Source organism: Sebastes umbrosus, chromosome 5, assembly GCF_015220745.1.
Source record: "Sebastes umbrosus isolate fSebUmb1 chromosome 5, fSebUmb1.pri, whole genome shotgun sequence".
NCBI classification, from domain to species: Eukaryota; Metazoa; Chordata; class Actinopteri; order Perciformes; family Sebastidae; genus Sebastes; species Sebastes umbrosus.
Window position 1 is genome coordinate 315737 of NC_051273.1, and position 13165 is coordinate 328901.

At 45.0% G+C, this 13165-nt stretch overlaps 1 protein-coding gene across 5 annotated transcripts in view; it reads left to right on the top strand.

Annotated features, from left to right (window-relative positions):
- The window catches only part of tp63 (tumor protein p63), a 48977-nt gene extending 36739 nt beyond the window's left edge, over positions 1-12238 (top strand). For 2 of the 5 annotated variants that reach the window (XM_037769732.1, XM_037769734.1), the window contains 10 exons: positions 889-1075; positions 1162-1277; positions 2679-2788; positions 2888-3024; positions 3174-3256; positions 3354-3478; positions 8889-9034; positions 9352-9496; positions 10781-10874; positions 10967-12238. In XM_037769732.1, the coding sequence (XP_037625660.1) occupies positions 889-1075; positions 1162-1277; positions 2679-2788; positions 2888-3024; positions 3174-3256; positions 3354-3478; positions 8889-9034; positions 9352-9496; positions 10781-10874; positions 10967-11263 (1440 nt within the window). In that variant the 3' untranslated portion in view covers positions 11264-12238. The remainder of the gene's footprint in view (positions 1-888; positions 1076-1161; positions 1278-2678; positions 2789-2887; positions 3025-3173; positions 3257-3353; positions 3479-8888; positions 9035-9351; positions 9497-10780; positions 10875-10966) is intronic. The other 3 variants (XM_037769733.1, XM_037769735.1, XM_037769736.1) reach the window with 2 other exon arrangements.
- The last annotated feature ends 927 nt before the right edge of the window (positions 12239-13165 follow it).

Consider the following 13165-nt stretch of genomic DNA (forward strand, 5'->3'; position numbering starts at 1 on the left):
GACTTGAGGAAAGCAGCGTCTTTGCTGAGGATCAGGGTTGTTATTTCTGCGTGGATCATCTCAGTGATGTGTTTAGTTTGAGCTGTTTAGGGTTCGTCCTGATGAAAGGTAAAGATTGTGCCCAAGGAGCCGAGGAGCAGAAGACGAAGTCCATGCCAAGCTTGTGTAATATTTAGAGTCAGACAGCTGAAGCGTTCTCTGGAAACAAACTTAATAGAGCTGGAATTTAATGTTTCATTGTTCTCCAACAGCCTGGAGCTCTTTTCACAATGTTCTTCACTCAGAAACGAAGCTTACGGGAAAATCTCCCCCTCCACCCGCCCAATGTCTCCTGCACATACAGCAGTGATTTCAATGCTTCATGAACAGTTTTGTTCTGCTTATTAGGAATGATTCAGTGTTTCTGATGGTTCATCAGTTCTAACATGGATCAACGATCATCTGTTATCCTCCTGACTCCTTACACCGTCACATATTGGCACCAACAGACGGATCTCCTTCAGTCCTGAACCAGCTCAGACTGAGGAGGACTACTCTAAAGCTAGTGTAGAGTCAGTGTATCTTTAGCAGAGTCCTCCTCCCCACAAGATGAAAGCCAGGCCCGGTTTAATTGCTGCTGGAGGGGTCCGTTTTTATGGCGCTCCACGGAAGTCCCAGAGGCTCTCCGTCAGACATCTTTGAGGTTGCAGCACCAGAACTGGTGTCTTTAAGTAGGTCCTAATCACAGTCTTGTCTTTGAGCCGTTTTGCTTCAGGGAAACCAGAAGTTCTCCGTCCAGCCAACAGATGTTACACAAACATGTTAGACAACATTTAGTCGAAGCTTTAAAACCGTCTAAACTTCTCCTGGTTACTTTTATCCATGAATTCTCTCTTTTGTCTCCTCCAGTACTCAACAGACCTGAAGAAGTTGTACTGCCAGATTGCCAAGACGTGTCCCATCCAGATCAAAGTCCTGACCAACCCGCCGCAGGGCGCCGTCATCAGAGCCATGCCCGTTTACAAGAAGGCCGAACATGTGACCGAGGTGGTGAAACGCTGCCCGAACCACGAGCTCAGCCGCGAGTTCAACGACGGTCAGTTCTTTAATAATAAAAAAACACATTTTAGGAATCATTGTTTGCTGTCGGACATTTAATGACGCGACTCGTGTTGCTTCCAGGTCAGATAGCTCCTCCCAGTCACCTGATCCGTGTGGAGGGAAACAACCACGCCCAGTATGTGGAGGACACCATCACTGGGAGACAGAGCGTCTTAGTCCCCTACGAACCTCCACAGGTGAGACAATATGAAAAGATATGTCTGTTTTAAAGGTGTAGAGTTGATGTAAATGGTGTGAGGTTTTGGTCTTTAAGGACCTGCCAGAGGGGAGGGACTCAAAGTGCCCCCATGTTGGAACAAACCACAGCTAAAGTGTCCTCTTTGATGCCCCCATGGTGGATGAAGTGCCTCTATGGAGGCCTTCAAATTAAGAAAACATGATGCGGTACCATATATGCTGACTTACATGCTAGAAAACGTTATGCACGCTGCTGCCTCATCGTGTGCTGCAAGACTCCACCACTGGTTCAGCGTGATGGATCTGTTTTATACCCACTAACCACTAACTGGGTGTTACATTCCCCCGTTTAGGGTCCAGGGGATGGAGGGAGTAACAATAACATTTAAACCCCGGATAGAGAGACAGACAACGGATGTGTGCAAACAGTTCATTAACAATAAATGAAACAACGACCAACTTAAAACTACTTTGAAGTAGGAAAACACCGCCGACTCTGGCACACACGTCCACCACCGATGTAAACCGAGCAGCACTCAGTCTGAAACACTGCCGTTTGGCCGTTTGGCCCTCTGGCACCGGTCTCTTATCCGCCCCGGCTCTGATTGGTGATTGAACACAGCCGCGTACCTCCAGTAACTGCAGCTGCACAGCGTGGTGAGGGTGAGGGTGAGGGTGGCACCTGAAGAGACAGGAGAGAAACACTACGGCACGGAACACTGAGATCTTTAAATAATGTTGAAATAATCCTTTTTGTATTCTAGGGAGGCTAAATATTAAATAGTGGCACTTTAAAAGACGTCTTCTGAATTGTATCAGCAAAATGTGTTTTTGCTTTTATTGTCTGGGGACGATAAAGGAAGTGGTTTGTCCTCAGCTGAAATCAAACCGCTTTGGATATTTAAAATATATTTAACAAATAGGGATGGATATCGCTTAAAAGCTTTTGCTACCAGTACGAATACCAGTATCCTTAAAGTGATAACAATAGAGAACTTCATTTTGGTGACATCTCGCCATGCTGAAGTGACAGCTCCGTCAGGTAAAGATCACATTAAATCGTTAGCAGTGATTAGTGATTACTAGTTGTTTTTTTCGAGGACCGGGTACAAAAAGGATTGAATGTAGGTATCGTTCGACTGGAGAAGTTTCAGTACGACTTGGTACCGTGTTATTTAGGTCAATACCTTCAGGTATGGAGTACCGATACCCAGATCAACTTATAAGTCAACGCTCTAAGAACCTGGTGTGTCTCTGCGTCGCCTACAAACCTAAAACAAAACAGCAAAAACACTGAAGTGAATGAATTCTTATTAGTAACCAGGACATGGCTGTGCATGTAAATGCATCATCAAATGTCTCTAAAAATCCTTTTTTTGTCCTCCTCCTGTCTCTCTCAGGTGGGAACAGAGTTCACCACCATCCTGTACAACTTCATGTGCAACTCGAGCTGCGTCGGTGGGATGAACCGACGCCCGATCCTCATCATCGTCACCCTGGAAACCAGAGAGTAAGAGACTGTTATCATCCCGTCTGTCACGTCTCCAGTTGAGTAAATGTTGGATTGTGTCTCACCTGCTATGTCCCCCCTCCGTCTCCTCCTCCACAGCGGTCAGGTGTTGGGCCGCCGGTGCTTCGAGGCCAGGATCTGCGCCTGCCCGGGCCGAGACCGGAAGGCGGACGAGGACAGCATCCGCAAGCAGCACGTAACGGACGCCACAAAGAGCAGTGATGGTATGAAGCGCCGTAAGTAGGGCGGGGCTGGTGGCGGGCTGTCCTGCTTCAGGTCTCACCTGAGGACCTTTAACCTCTGCTCTCACTAACCCTCCCACTCATAGACTAACTGTAGATGAACACACAAACCGTGGTCCTCACTCTTTCCTGTCCTCTCTCAGCCTTCCGCCAGGTGTCCCACGGCATCCAGATGTCCACCATCAAGAAGAGGAGGTCTACAGACGAGGAGGTGTTCTGTTTGCCTGTAAGTGTTGCTGGTCCTGTTTCAGGGAATATAACTGTTGTGTGTCTGAGCTGCTCGCTGACCGTCGTCTCTCTGCTTCTTCTTCTTCTTCTATTAGATCAAAGGACGTGAAATTTATGAGATTTTGGTAAAAATCAAAGAGTCTCTGGAGTTGATGCAGTACCTGCCGCAGCACACTATCGAGTCGTACCGACAGCAGCAGCAGAACCTCCTCCAGAAACAGTGAGTACTCGTTCACGTCCGTTAGCAAGACACAACGAAGTCCGTCAAATAGTCACTAAATGGTATCTATTTGATTCGTCTATATAGACATGAATTTCACTTTTCTTTCGTGACGCTCAGCACGACTTTCAACAACATATTTTTTTGTGCTTTTTCCTACAAATGTCCAGCAACACGTGATGCACGTGTCCATTTCAGCTCCACTCGTCTTTTTAAAATAAAATTACTTAGTTAGGTTTAAGATCAACTTGGTTAGGCTTAGGCAACAAAACTACGTAGTTATATTTAGGGAAACATTGGGGTTAGCATTAAAATAACATCGGAAGTGGCGTAACTTAACTACGGAAGTTATGTGACAAAAAGTATTTTGTTAGGTTTAGGAAAAGATTGTGGTTTGGATTAAAATAACCTCGGAAAATGCGTGACTTAAGTACGAAGTTACTTGACAAAAACTACTTTCTTAGGTTTAGTTAAAAATGGCAGTTTGGGGCGCCTGGGTTAGCTCAGTTGGTAGAGCGGGCGTCCATGTATTAAGGCTTGGTCCTGACCGCGGCGGCCCGGGTTCGAATCCGGCCTGTGGCCCTTTCCGCATCCACTCTCTCTCTCCCCCCTTTCAAGACTCTATCCACTGTCCTGTCATAAAAATGGAAAATGCCCCCAAAAAAATAACTTTAAAAAAAAAAAAAAAAAAAATGGCAGTTTGGGTTAAAATAACATCGGAATTGCTGTAACTTAATTACGGAGTTATGTGACAAAAGTACTTTAGTAGGATACCGAAAAGTTTCTAGTTTGGGTTAAAATAACTCCAGAAGTGCTGTAACTAAAGTAAAGAAGTTACGTGACAAATAAATCAACGTTGACTTCTGGCCTTACACGGGGCACCAATATGTATAGCTTATATTGTATGTTGGTAAAATAAAAAAAAAATGTATTCTCACATTTTTAACTATTCTATTGTTGTTTTTTACTGCTTATTTGCACCAACAAACCAAAGCAAATTCCTAGTGTATACCTGATACACCTGGCAATAAACAAGATTCTGATTCTGATAGAGGTCTCCTGGTAAAAGTCTGGTGTTTTTAGACCCACCCATCCACCCCGACCTCCTCGCTACCCGCCGTTCACCGCTATCTATACCTCCCGGTTTACGTGGATTACATACAAATTGATTTCGTGCTGATCATCACGAAAAAAAAATTGAAATTTGTGCACGTGTACACGAATCAATACATTAAAGTTTGTGACTATTTCATGACCTGCTGTGCAATTGAGCTGGAAAGTCATCACCGACCTGCATCACTGTCAGAGTTCAGCCTCCAGTTCTAGTTTCTTTATGCCGTTTTTCTTTAGAATAGACTGCAGTGATTTAACGTGACCGGCGTGTTGCTGTAGAAGCCCTGATATTTGTCGCCGCCTCTGAAGCTTTGCAGCTGATAATAATAATAATAATCTGCGTGTTGTTGAGCAGCTGAGGGTTTATAAATGCTGGTAGAACTCGGAGGGTGAGTCCTGCATCAGAGCCGTTTTGTTTTCCCCTCCTGATCTCTCTCATGGGACAAGAGCCAAAGCTGGTGAATCGTGACAAATGTACCTGGCTGTGTTTTGTTAAGGAGAAGCTCCCAAAGACTGCAGGTTAACGCCTTTGGGTGCTCTGCCAGGTTTGCACAACAACAGCAGCAACACAAAACGCTGAGCCTTCCTCCATTCAGCTGAGCATAATTAAAACCGTCTCACGTGTTCACGCACACACACACTTCTGCTCGGCCACGCCCATCCCTCCATCGCCGATGGAGACGAGGAGGAGGAGGAGATGATGTTAATTACTGCTTATGTTGTAGTTTTCCCATTAAGAGACAGACTGGCAGACTGACTCACACTGAGACAATATCTGCATTTACTTTGGTTTGTTGCTGCCGGGCCGTCAAATATTACTGTTAACGATCCCTGAATAAACACACTGAGAAGATAATCCTTTATGAGTCCCACAGCGGGGAAACCTGCAGACTTTAGGTGGTTAAAATCCATTTTTCTGCTGCTCCCGTCCACAGCAGCTTTAAGAACTGAAGCTGTTATATCGCTCTCTTCAAAGCCACCAGACTCCATTCACAAAAACAGTCATTTAACCTCTCAGAACAGGAGAGTGTACTGAGTGGACCTTTACATTTAAAAAAGAAAGAAAGGTTTTAGTAGGTTTGTTGATGTTAGATTCTAAATGAATATTTAGTGAATATTCCTCTTTAGGATTTGGTGTATTTGCTCTTCTTTGTTATATCACATGTTGTTCTTAGTTTTCTGTGCATATTCTTAAACAGCTTATTATTATGACTCTCTTCTGTAATTTACTGCAGCCTTTGAAATAAAAAGGAACGTCAACAGTGAATGTTTCAGGCCTCTTTTCTCTCCTCCTCCTCCTCCTCTTCCTCTTCCTCCTCCTCCTCTTCCTCCTCGTCCTTCACTCTGTAGATAAATACTAAATAACAGCAGTTGATCTGTGTTGGTAGACTGCCACCTTCTGGACACAGTTATTAATGCACAATAATGATGATGTATTAAGTTACAGCTCTCAGTGCTTTGTGAATCTTTCTTCATCACTGTTTGAGCTATTCCTCTCTCCGCCTCCTCCTCCTCCTCTCTCTCTCCTCCTCCTCTCTCCTCCTCTCTTTCTCTCTCCTCCTCCTCCTTCTCTCCTCCTCTCTCTTTCTCTCTCCTCCTCCTCCTCTCTCCTCCTCTTTCCTCTTCCTACTCCTCCTCTCTCCTCCTCTCTCTTTCTCTCTCCTCCTCCTCCTCTCTCCTCCTCTCTCCTTCTCTCTCCTCCTCCTCCTTCTCTCCTCTTCCTCTTCTCTCCTCCTCTCTCCTCCTCTCTCCTCCTCCTCCTTCTCTCCTCCTCCTCTTCTCTCCTCCTCCTCCTCCTCCTCTCTCCTCTTCTTCTCTCCTCCTCCTCCTCTCTCCTCCTCTCTCTGTCCTCTTCTTCTCTCCTCCTCCTCCTCCTCTTTTCTCTCCTCTTCTCTCCTCCTCCTCCTCCTTCTCCTCCTCCCCCACCTCCTCTTCTTCTCTCCTCCTCCTCCTCCTCCTCTCTCCTCCTCCTCCTCCTCCTCCTCCTCCTCCTCTTATTTCTGCTCTCTCTGGTTCCTCCTGCAGTCTGGTTAAAGCTCGTCTTGGTAGCCAGATCATGGAACAACCTGCAGGAGAGCAGAGGCGGCGCTGCACCTCCTCCTGAACCTCTGCACCACATTCCTCCTCTTCCTCCTCCTCCAGCTGCTCCTCCTCCTCCTCCTCCTCCTCCTCCTGCTGAGCTACATGGACCTCCTCTCTGTCTCCGTTTTATCTACTTTCTTTTTCCTGATCTCCTTTTCTACCTTCTGGGATTCTGCACCGAGGATGTTGTTAAGATGATGGACTCTCTCTTCTTCTTCTTATTCTTCTTCTCCTTCGTTGTGCTCCTCCGTTACAGACAGACATTACAGGCTGGATCAACTCTGTGTTTCTCCTCTGCTACTGACACTGAGATTCATAGATTATCATTATTTGATTTGCATGCATTAAAAGGTGTATTTTGTAGGGTTGCCTCTCTTTGTGATTTCATCATGTTGTTTATCTGTTGGCCTGTAGTGATGACGTCTGACGTCACATAGGAATCAAACACTGTTTTTATATCTGTGTTTTACCTTCGAGAGCTGGACTCAGAATCGATCTCGTTGGGTTGTTTTGGGGGAAAAGAGACTTTATTATTATTATTATTATTATTTTTTGTAATGCTGGTCATGTTTTATATAAAGTCACTGCAGGACAGTTTGTTTGTTTGTTTTGAACTTTTAAAAGTTGGGATGCACCGATACCGATACCGACACCGACACCCGATATATGTACATTATAGTCTGGAATTTTAATTGCTGTTTAAGTTTTGACCAACTTGTTGCTGCATTAAAAATATTTTACACCTGAAGTTTGAAGTTTTTTTTTACCAGGATTTATTATTTTAATAATAAATTACAATTCAGTTAATGTATATCTACAGTATGTATTTATTAAGTTAGTAAAGTGATGTTTAAGTCCAGCGTGATGTTGTCTGTCGGAAGTGACGTAACTTAATTACGGAAGTTACGTGACAAAAACTACTTTGTTAGTTTTACGAAAACATTGTGGTTTGGGTTAAAAAAATATCTTATTGAAAAGATTTTACACCTGAATTTTGAAGGGTTTTTTTATGATTTTTTTTTTTTTATAATAAGTTACAATTCAGTAAATGTATATCTACAGTATGTATTTATTAAGTTAGTAAAGTGATGTTTGAGTCCAGCCTGATGTTGTCGTTACACATAACAGAATGATCCGGTCTCTTCCACACAGTGAGGCCTACAGCTGGTTAATGAAACACTGGTATCGGGTCGGTACTCGGTATCGGATGATACCCAGAGCCCCGGTATCGGTGTCAGTATCGGACGATACCCAGAGCCCGGGTATCGGTGTCGGTATGAAACGATACCCAGAGCCCAGGTATCGGTGTCGGTATGAAACGATACCCAGAGCCCGGATATCGGTGTCGGTATCGGACGATACCCAGAGCCCAGGTATCGGTGTCGGTATGAAACGATACCCAGAGCCCGGATATCGGTGTCGGTATCGGACGATACCCAGAGCCCAGGTATCGGTGTCGGTATGAAACGATACCCAGAGCCCGGATATCGGTGTCGGTATCGGACGATACCCAGAGCCCAGGTATCGGTGTCGGTATGAGACGATACCCAGAGCCCGGGTATCGGTGTCGGTATCGGACGATACCCAGAGCCCGGGTATCGGTGTCGGTATCGGACGATACCCAGAGCCCAGGTATCGGTGTCGGCATTGGACGATACCCAGAGCCCAGGTATCGGTGTCGGTATGAGACGATACCCAGAGCCCGGGTATCAGTGTCGGTATGAGACGATACCCAGAGCCCGGATATCGGTGTCAGTATCGGACGATACCCAGAGCCCGGGTATCGGTGTCGGTATCGGACGATACCCAGAGCCCGGGTATCGGTGTCGGCATTGGACGATACCCAGAGCCCAGGTATCGGTGTCGGTATGAGACGATACCCAGAGCCCGGGTATCAGTGTCGGTATGAGACGATACCCAGAGCCCGGATATCGGTGTCAGTATCGGACGATACCCAGAGCCCGGGTATCGGTGTCGGTATCGGGACTGAAACAGTCGGATCGGTGCATCGTATTTAAAAGAGGAGCTGTGACCTTTCTGTTTGAAACAGATTATTCTTTCTGTGGTTTTCAGATAATAAATGGCTTTTCTTTTACTGCTCTGCTGTTTCTTTATTGGAATATGTGGTTCGGTATGAGGAGTGATTTATGTATAATAATAATAATAATGTTTGAGTGATGATAGTAACCTCTCCCACCCCCCCCTCCTCCTGCAGGACTTCGATGCAGTCCCAGCCCCTCTACGGTTCCTGCTCTCCGACTCACGGCAAAGTGAACAAGCTGCCGTCCGTCAGCCAGCTCATCAACCCGCAGCAGCGTAACACCCTCACCCCCTCCGGCATGACCGGAGGCCTGACTGACAGTAAGTGTGTCCCTCTGTTACCCCCCCCCCCCCTACCCAACTACCCCAGCGTCCCTGCAGGGCTCATTGTAAACTTATAAAGGCTGCATGTCCAGGCAGGCAGGAGGGTACCTGAACGCCTCTCAGCACCCCCCCAACATAAAGCTTCCTCTTTAAAGAATGTGATCCCTGTGAGACTCTCCTGCAGGACCTGTTATGATGCATCATGTGTCATGTTGAGAGTAACCTCTGCATGCCCCCCTCCACCCCCCAACCTTGACGTTACGTAATCTGTGAATGACAGAGCAGTAATACCGTAGCTCCTCTTGTCTCTGCAGTGACTCCCATGATGGGCACTCACATCCCCATGAATGACATGAGTTCACTGAGCCCCACTCACGTCCTGCAGCCTCAGCTCCCCCTGATGCCTTCCTCCCACTGTACCCCCCCTCCTCCATACCCCATGGACAGCAGCATCTCCAGGTACCTCACCTTACCACAGTGGACACATCTCTACATCTAGCACAATAATCAGAATAACATCAGTCATACAAAGACAGAAAGACAAGTAAGATTAGAATAGAGTGCATGCAGCCGGTTAGATTGTTATCAGGTCATTAACCCTCTGAGACCCGCAGCTAGAGAGAAGATACTGGTATCATCTGAAACTAGAGAACCTGATGAATCCATCGCCATGTCATACTAGCTATACAATATGTGTACTTCATACTGTATTTGTGTGTCTGTTTATTCCTCTGATTCACCAATATGCTGATGATATACCCCTAATTTTAGCAGAAAAAAAACAAAAAAAAAACATGTCAGACTAGCTGGTCATGAAGGAGGTTAAATAACGCTCCAAACTTACACCAAATGTTGTCGAGGAAAACCTGTCATGTCCATTCTCAAAGGGGTCCCTTGACCTCTGACCTCCAGATCAGTGTATGTAAATGGGTTCTATGGGTACCCACGAGTCTCCCCTCCCAAGTGCTTGCCATCACCGAAATCTCCAAAATGTCAAACGTTTTTGATCCCAAATCACAGCATGTCTTCTTCTCTGGTGTTCCTCAAGGTCTTGGTGTCTTAATGTGGTATTTTGGAGGGTTTATTGATCATTTTTATCAATTCTCCAGTGGTAAAAAAATGGTTAAATTTAGCACCAAATCTGTGGAACAAATGATATCAACCCAACAACTGCTGCAACAATTTATGAGACGTAATAGAGCATGAGGATGACCATCAGATACTTCTAGATTTATGACTAGAACAACTTGACCCTCAGTGCTGAGCTGCATCTCAGATTAACCTCCAGGTTCCAGCTTTCAGATGATGTACACCACTTCTATGTGACATCGACTGTTGACCTGCTATCTTCCCCTAAAGACCCCCTGGACCCTCTAAAGACCTCCTGGACCCCCTAAAGAAGAATGAGGCTGCTGCCAGCAAACATTAATTCATTTAATTTGTCTATTTCTTACAGAAAGGTCCAAGTATACTTGGCTTATACCATTAAGTATGCAGAAAAGTACAAGTATACTTATACCCCCTAAAAGAACGGCTCCATTGAGGCTCTCAGAGGGTTAAGTCAGATTGAAACATTAAGTGTGAAACTTGCAGGTGTTGCAGTCTAAAGCAGAATGTGTTGATGAGCGCAGACAGTCAGAGTCAGTTTGATGTTTGACGGTAGAATAAAGTGAATAAAGTGGAAGTGTGAGCGTCCGTCACGTCTTTCTGACCCTCTTCCTCTCCGCTCCGTTCCCTCCTCAGCTTCCTTATTCGGCTGGGCTGCGCCGGCTGCTTGGACTACTTCACAGCACAGGGCCTAACCAACATCTACCAGATTGAGAACTATAACATGGAGGTGAGCCCTTGCCTATCCAACACCAGTCATATGATGGGTTAGAGAGAGAGACGACTAACGCTCCCCCCCTCCTCCTGTGTAATGACCATTAGGACCTGTCCAGGCTCAAGATCCCCGCCGAGTTCCAGCACGTCATCTGGAAGGGCATCATGGAGCACCGACAGGCCATGGATTTTTCCCCTCCTCCCCACATAGTGCGCACCACCAGCGGGGCCTCCAGCGTCAGCATGGGCGCCTCCGAGGCCCGGGGCGAGCGCGTCATCGACGCCGTGCGCTTCACCCTGCGCCAGACCATCTCCTTCCCGCCGCGCGACGAGTGGTCCGACTTCTCCTTCGACCTGGATTCCCGCCGCAACAAACAGCAGCGCATCAAGGAGGAGGGAGAGTGACGGGGGGCTGACCTCCGTACCGACCTCCGTCCGTCCGGCTCGCCCCGTTTTCTCATTTCCCGCCTCCTCCTCCTGCTTGTCGGAACATTTCTGGTTTTCCCCCGCCTGCTGAGAACACTCATATTCACATTAGGACGCACTTATTGAATCGGCGAGGAGGAACAAACGGTGCATTTTTTGATTCTGATTTCTTGAGAGCACTTAAGAAATAAATGTTCATTCCCATTAAAGCATGACTGGAACTAACTGGCTTTAGAGGGTTAATCAGGGCTCACGTGTTTCTGCTTGTTTCATATCTAGTTTAAGGTTTACTGGTGTTCATGTGTGGCACAAAGTCAGCATTGATTGTATACATTTCAACCGTTTCCTGTCAGAAGTATTATGTCAATTGATGGGCGATTTCTGCTTCTATATTTTGCTTCTTGTTTTTTAACGTGTGTTTAATGAGACCGATGCCTCAGCGTTCAGGGTCAGCTGTGTGTGTTAAACGGTCGTTCATTGATGTAGCCGTATATCTCTATATAGGCCTGATGCTCTTGACCCAGTGTTTTACAGTAATGACTGATGTCCTCTCGTTTCTGCTGGTGTTTTACTGCTATAATAAGTATTGTTTTATATTCATCATAGAGGTTTACTTCATTTGGCCAAAACCTGATATTAATGTATATATATAAATCTGTATAGTTTCTCCCTGAATAAATAAATAAACCCGATCAGATCACAGTGATGTGAATATTAACCAGGTAGCTTCACCGGTTCACAACCTGATGTTTGGTATTGATTCGCCGCCACCGCCGCCGCCAGCAGCCCGTGTTCACCTCGTAGCCAGCAGCAGCAGCAGCGTTAGAAAGCAGAAAGCAGAAAGCGTTTTCATATTTTTGTACAATGTATTGTAAATATGTTGCATCATACTGAGGGTATTTTGATATAAATCTGAAATAAATATCCATACTTGCTGTATCGCATGTTAACAATCCTCTTCTGTCTGATTATTTCAAAAGTGTGGCTCCGCTGAATGATTCACATAAAAACTGTTGTTACACCGAACAGATAAACTCTACATTGATCACTGATCAGATAAACAAACTCTACATTGATCACTGATCAGATAAACAAATTCTACGTTGATAGGGTAAAATATATAACTAATAGATATCACCGTATTGATTACGGACATTAAGACAATTATAAGTTTTCTGAAATGTTATGTTTAAATATGCAAATGAGGCATTATCTTATTAAATATGTGCTAATTTTCATACATTTCCAAGACAGAAATGTGAACATTAAATGAAGCCAGGTTCAAAATGTTCGTCTCATTTTGTTGACATATTTTATATATATATATATATATATATATATACAGACGTAGGCAAAGTTGTTGGTAACGTTCCGTTAAAGAGAGAAAAACCCACAATGGTCACTGAAATAACTTGAAACTGACAAAAGTAATAATAAATAAAAATTTACTGAAAATGAACTAATGAAAATCAGTCATTGTTTTTGAATTGTGGTTCAACAGAATCATTTTAAAAAACAAACTAATGAAACTGACCTGGACAAAAAATGATGGTACCCCTAGAAAAGATGTAAAATAATGTGACCATAGGGACATGTTAAACTAAGGTGTGTCCTGTAATTAGCATCACAGGTGTCTTCAAACTTGTAATCAGTCAGTCTGCCTATTTAAAGGGTGAAAAGTAGTCACTGTGCTGTTTGGCATCATGGTGTGTACCACACTGAACATGGACCACAGAAAGCTAAGGAGAGAGTTGTCTCAGGAGATCAGAAAGAACATTATAGACCTTCATGTTAAAGGTAAAGGCTATAAGACCATCTCCAAGCAGCCTGATGTTCCTGTGACTACAGCTGCTCATATTATTCAGAAGTTTAAGGTCCATG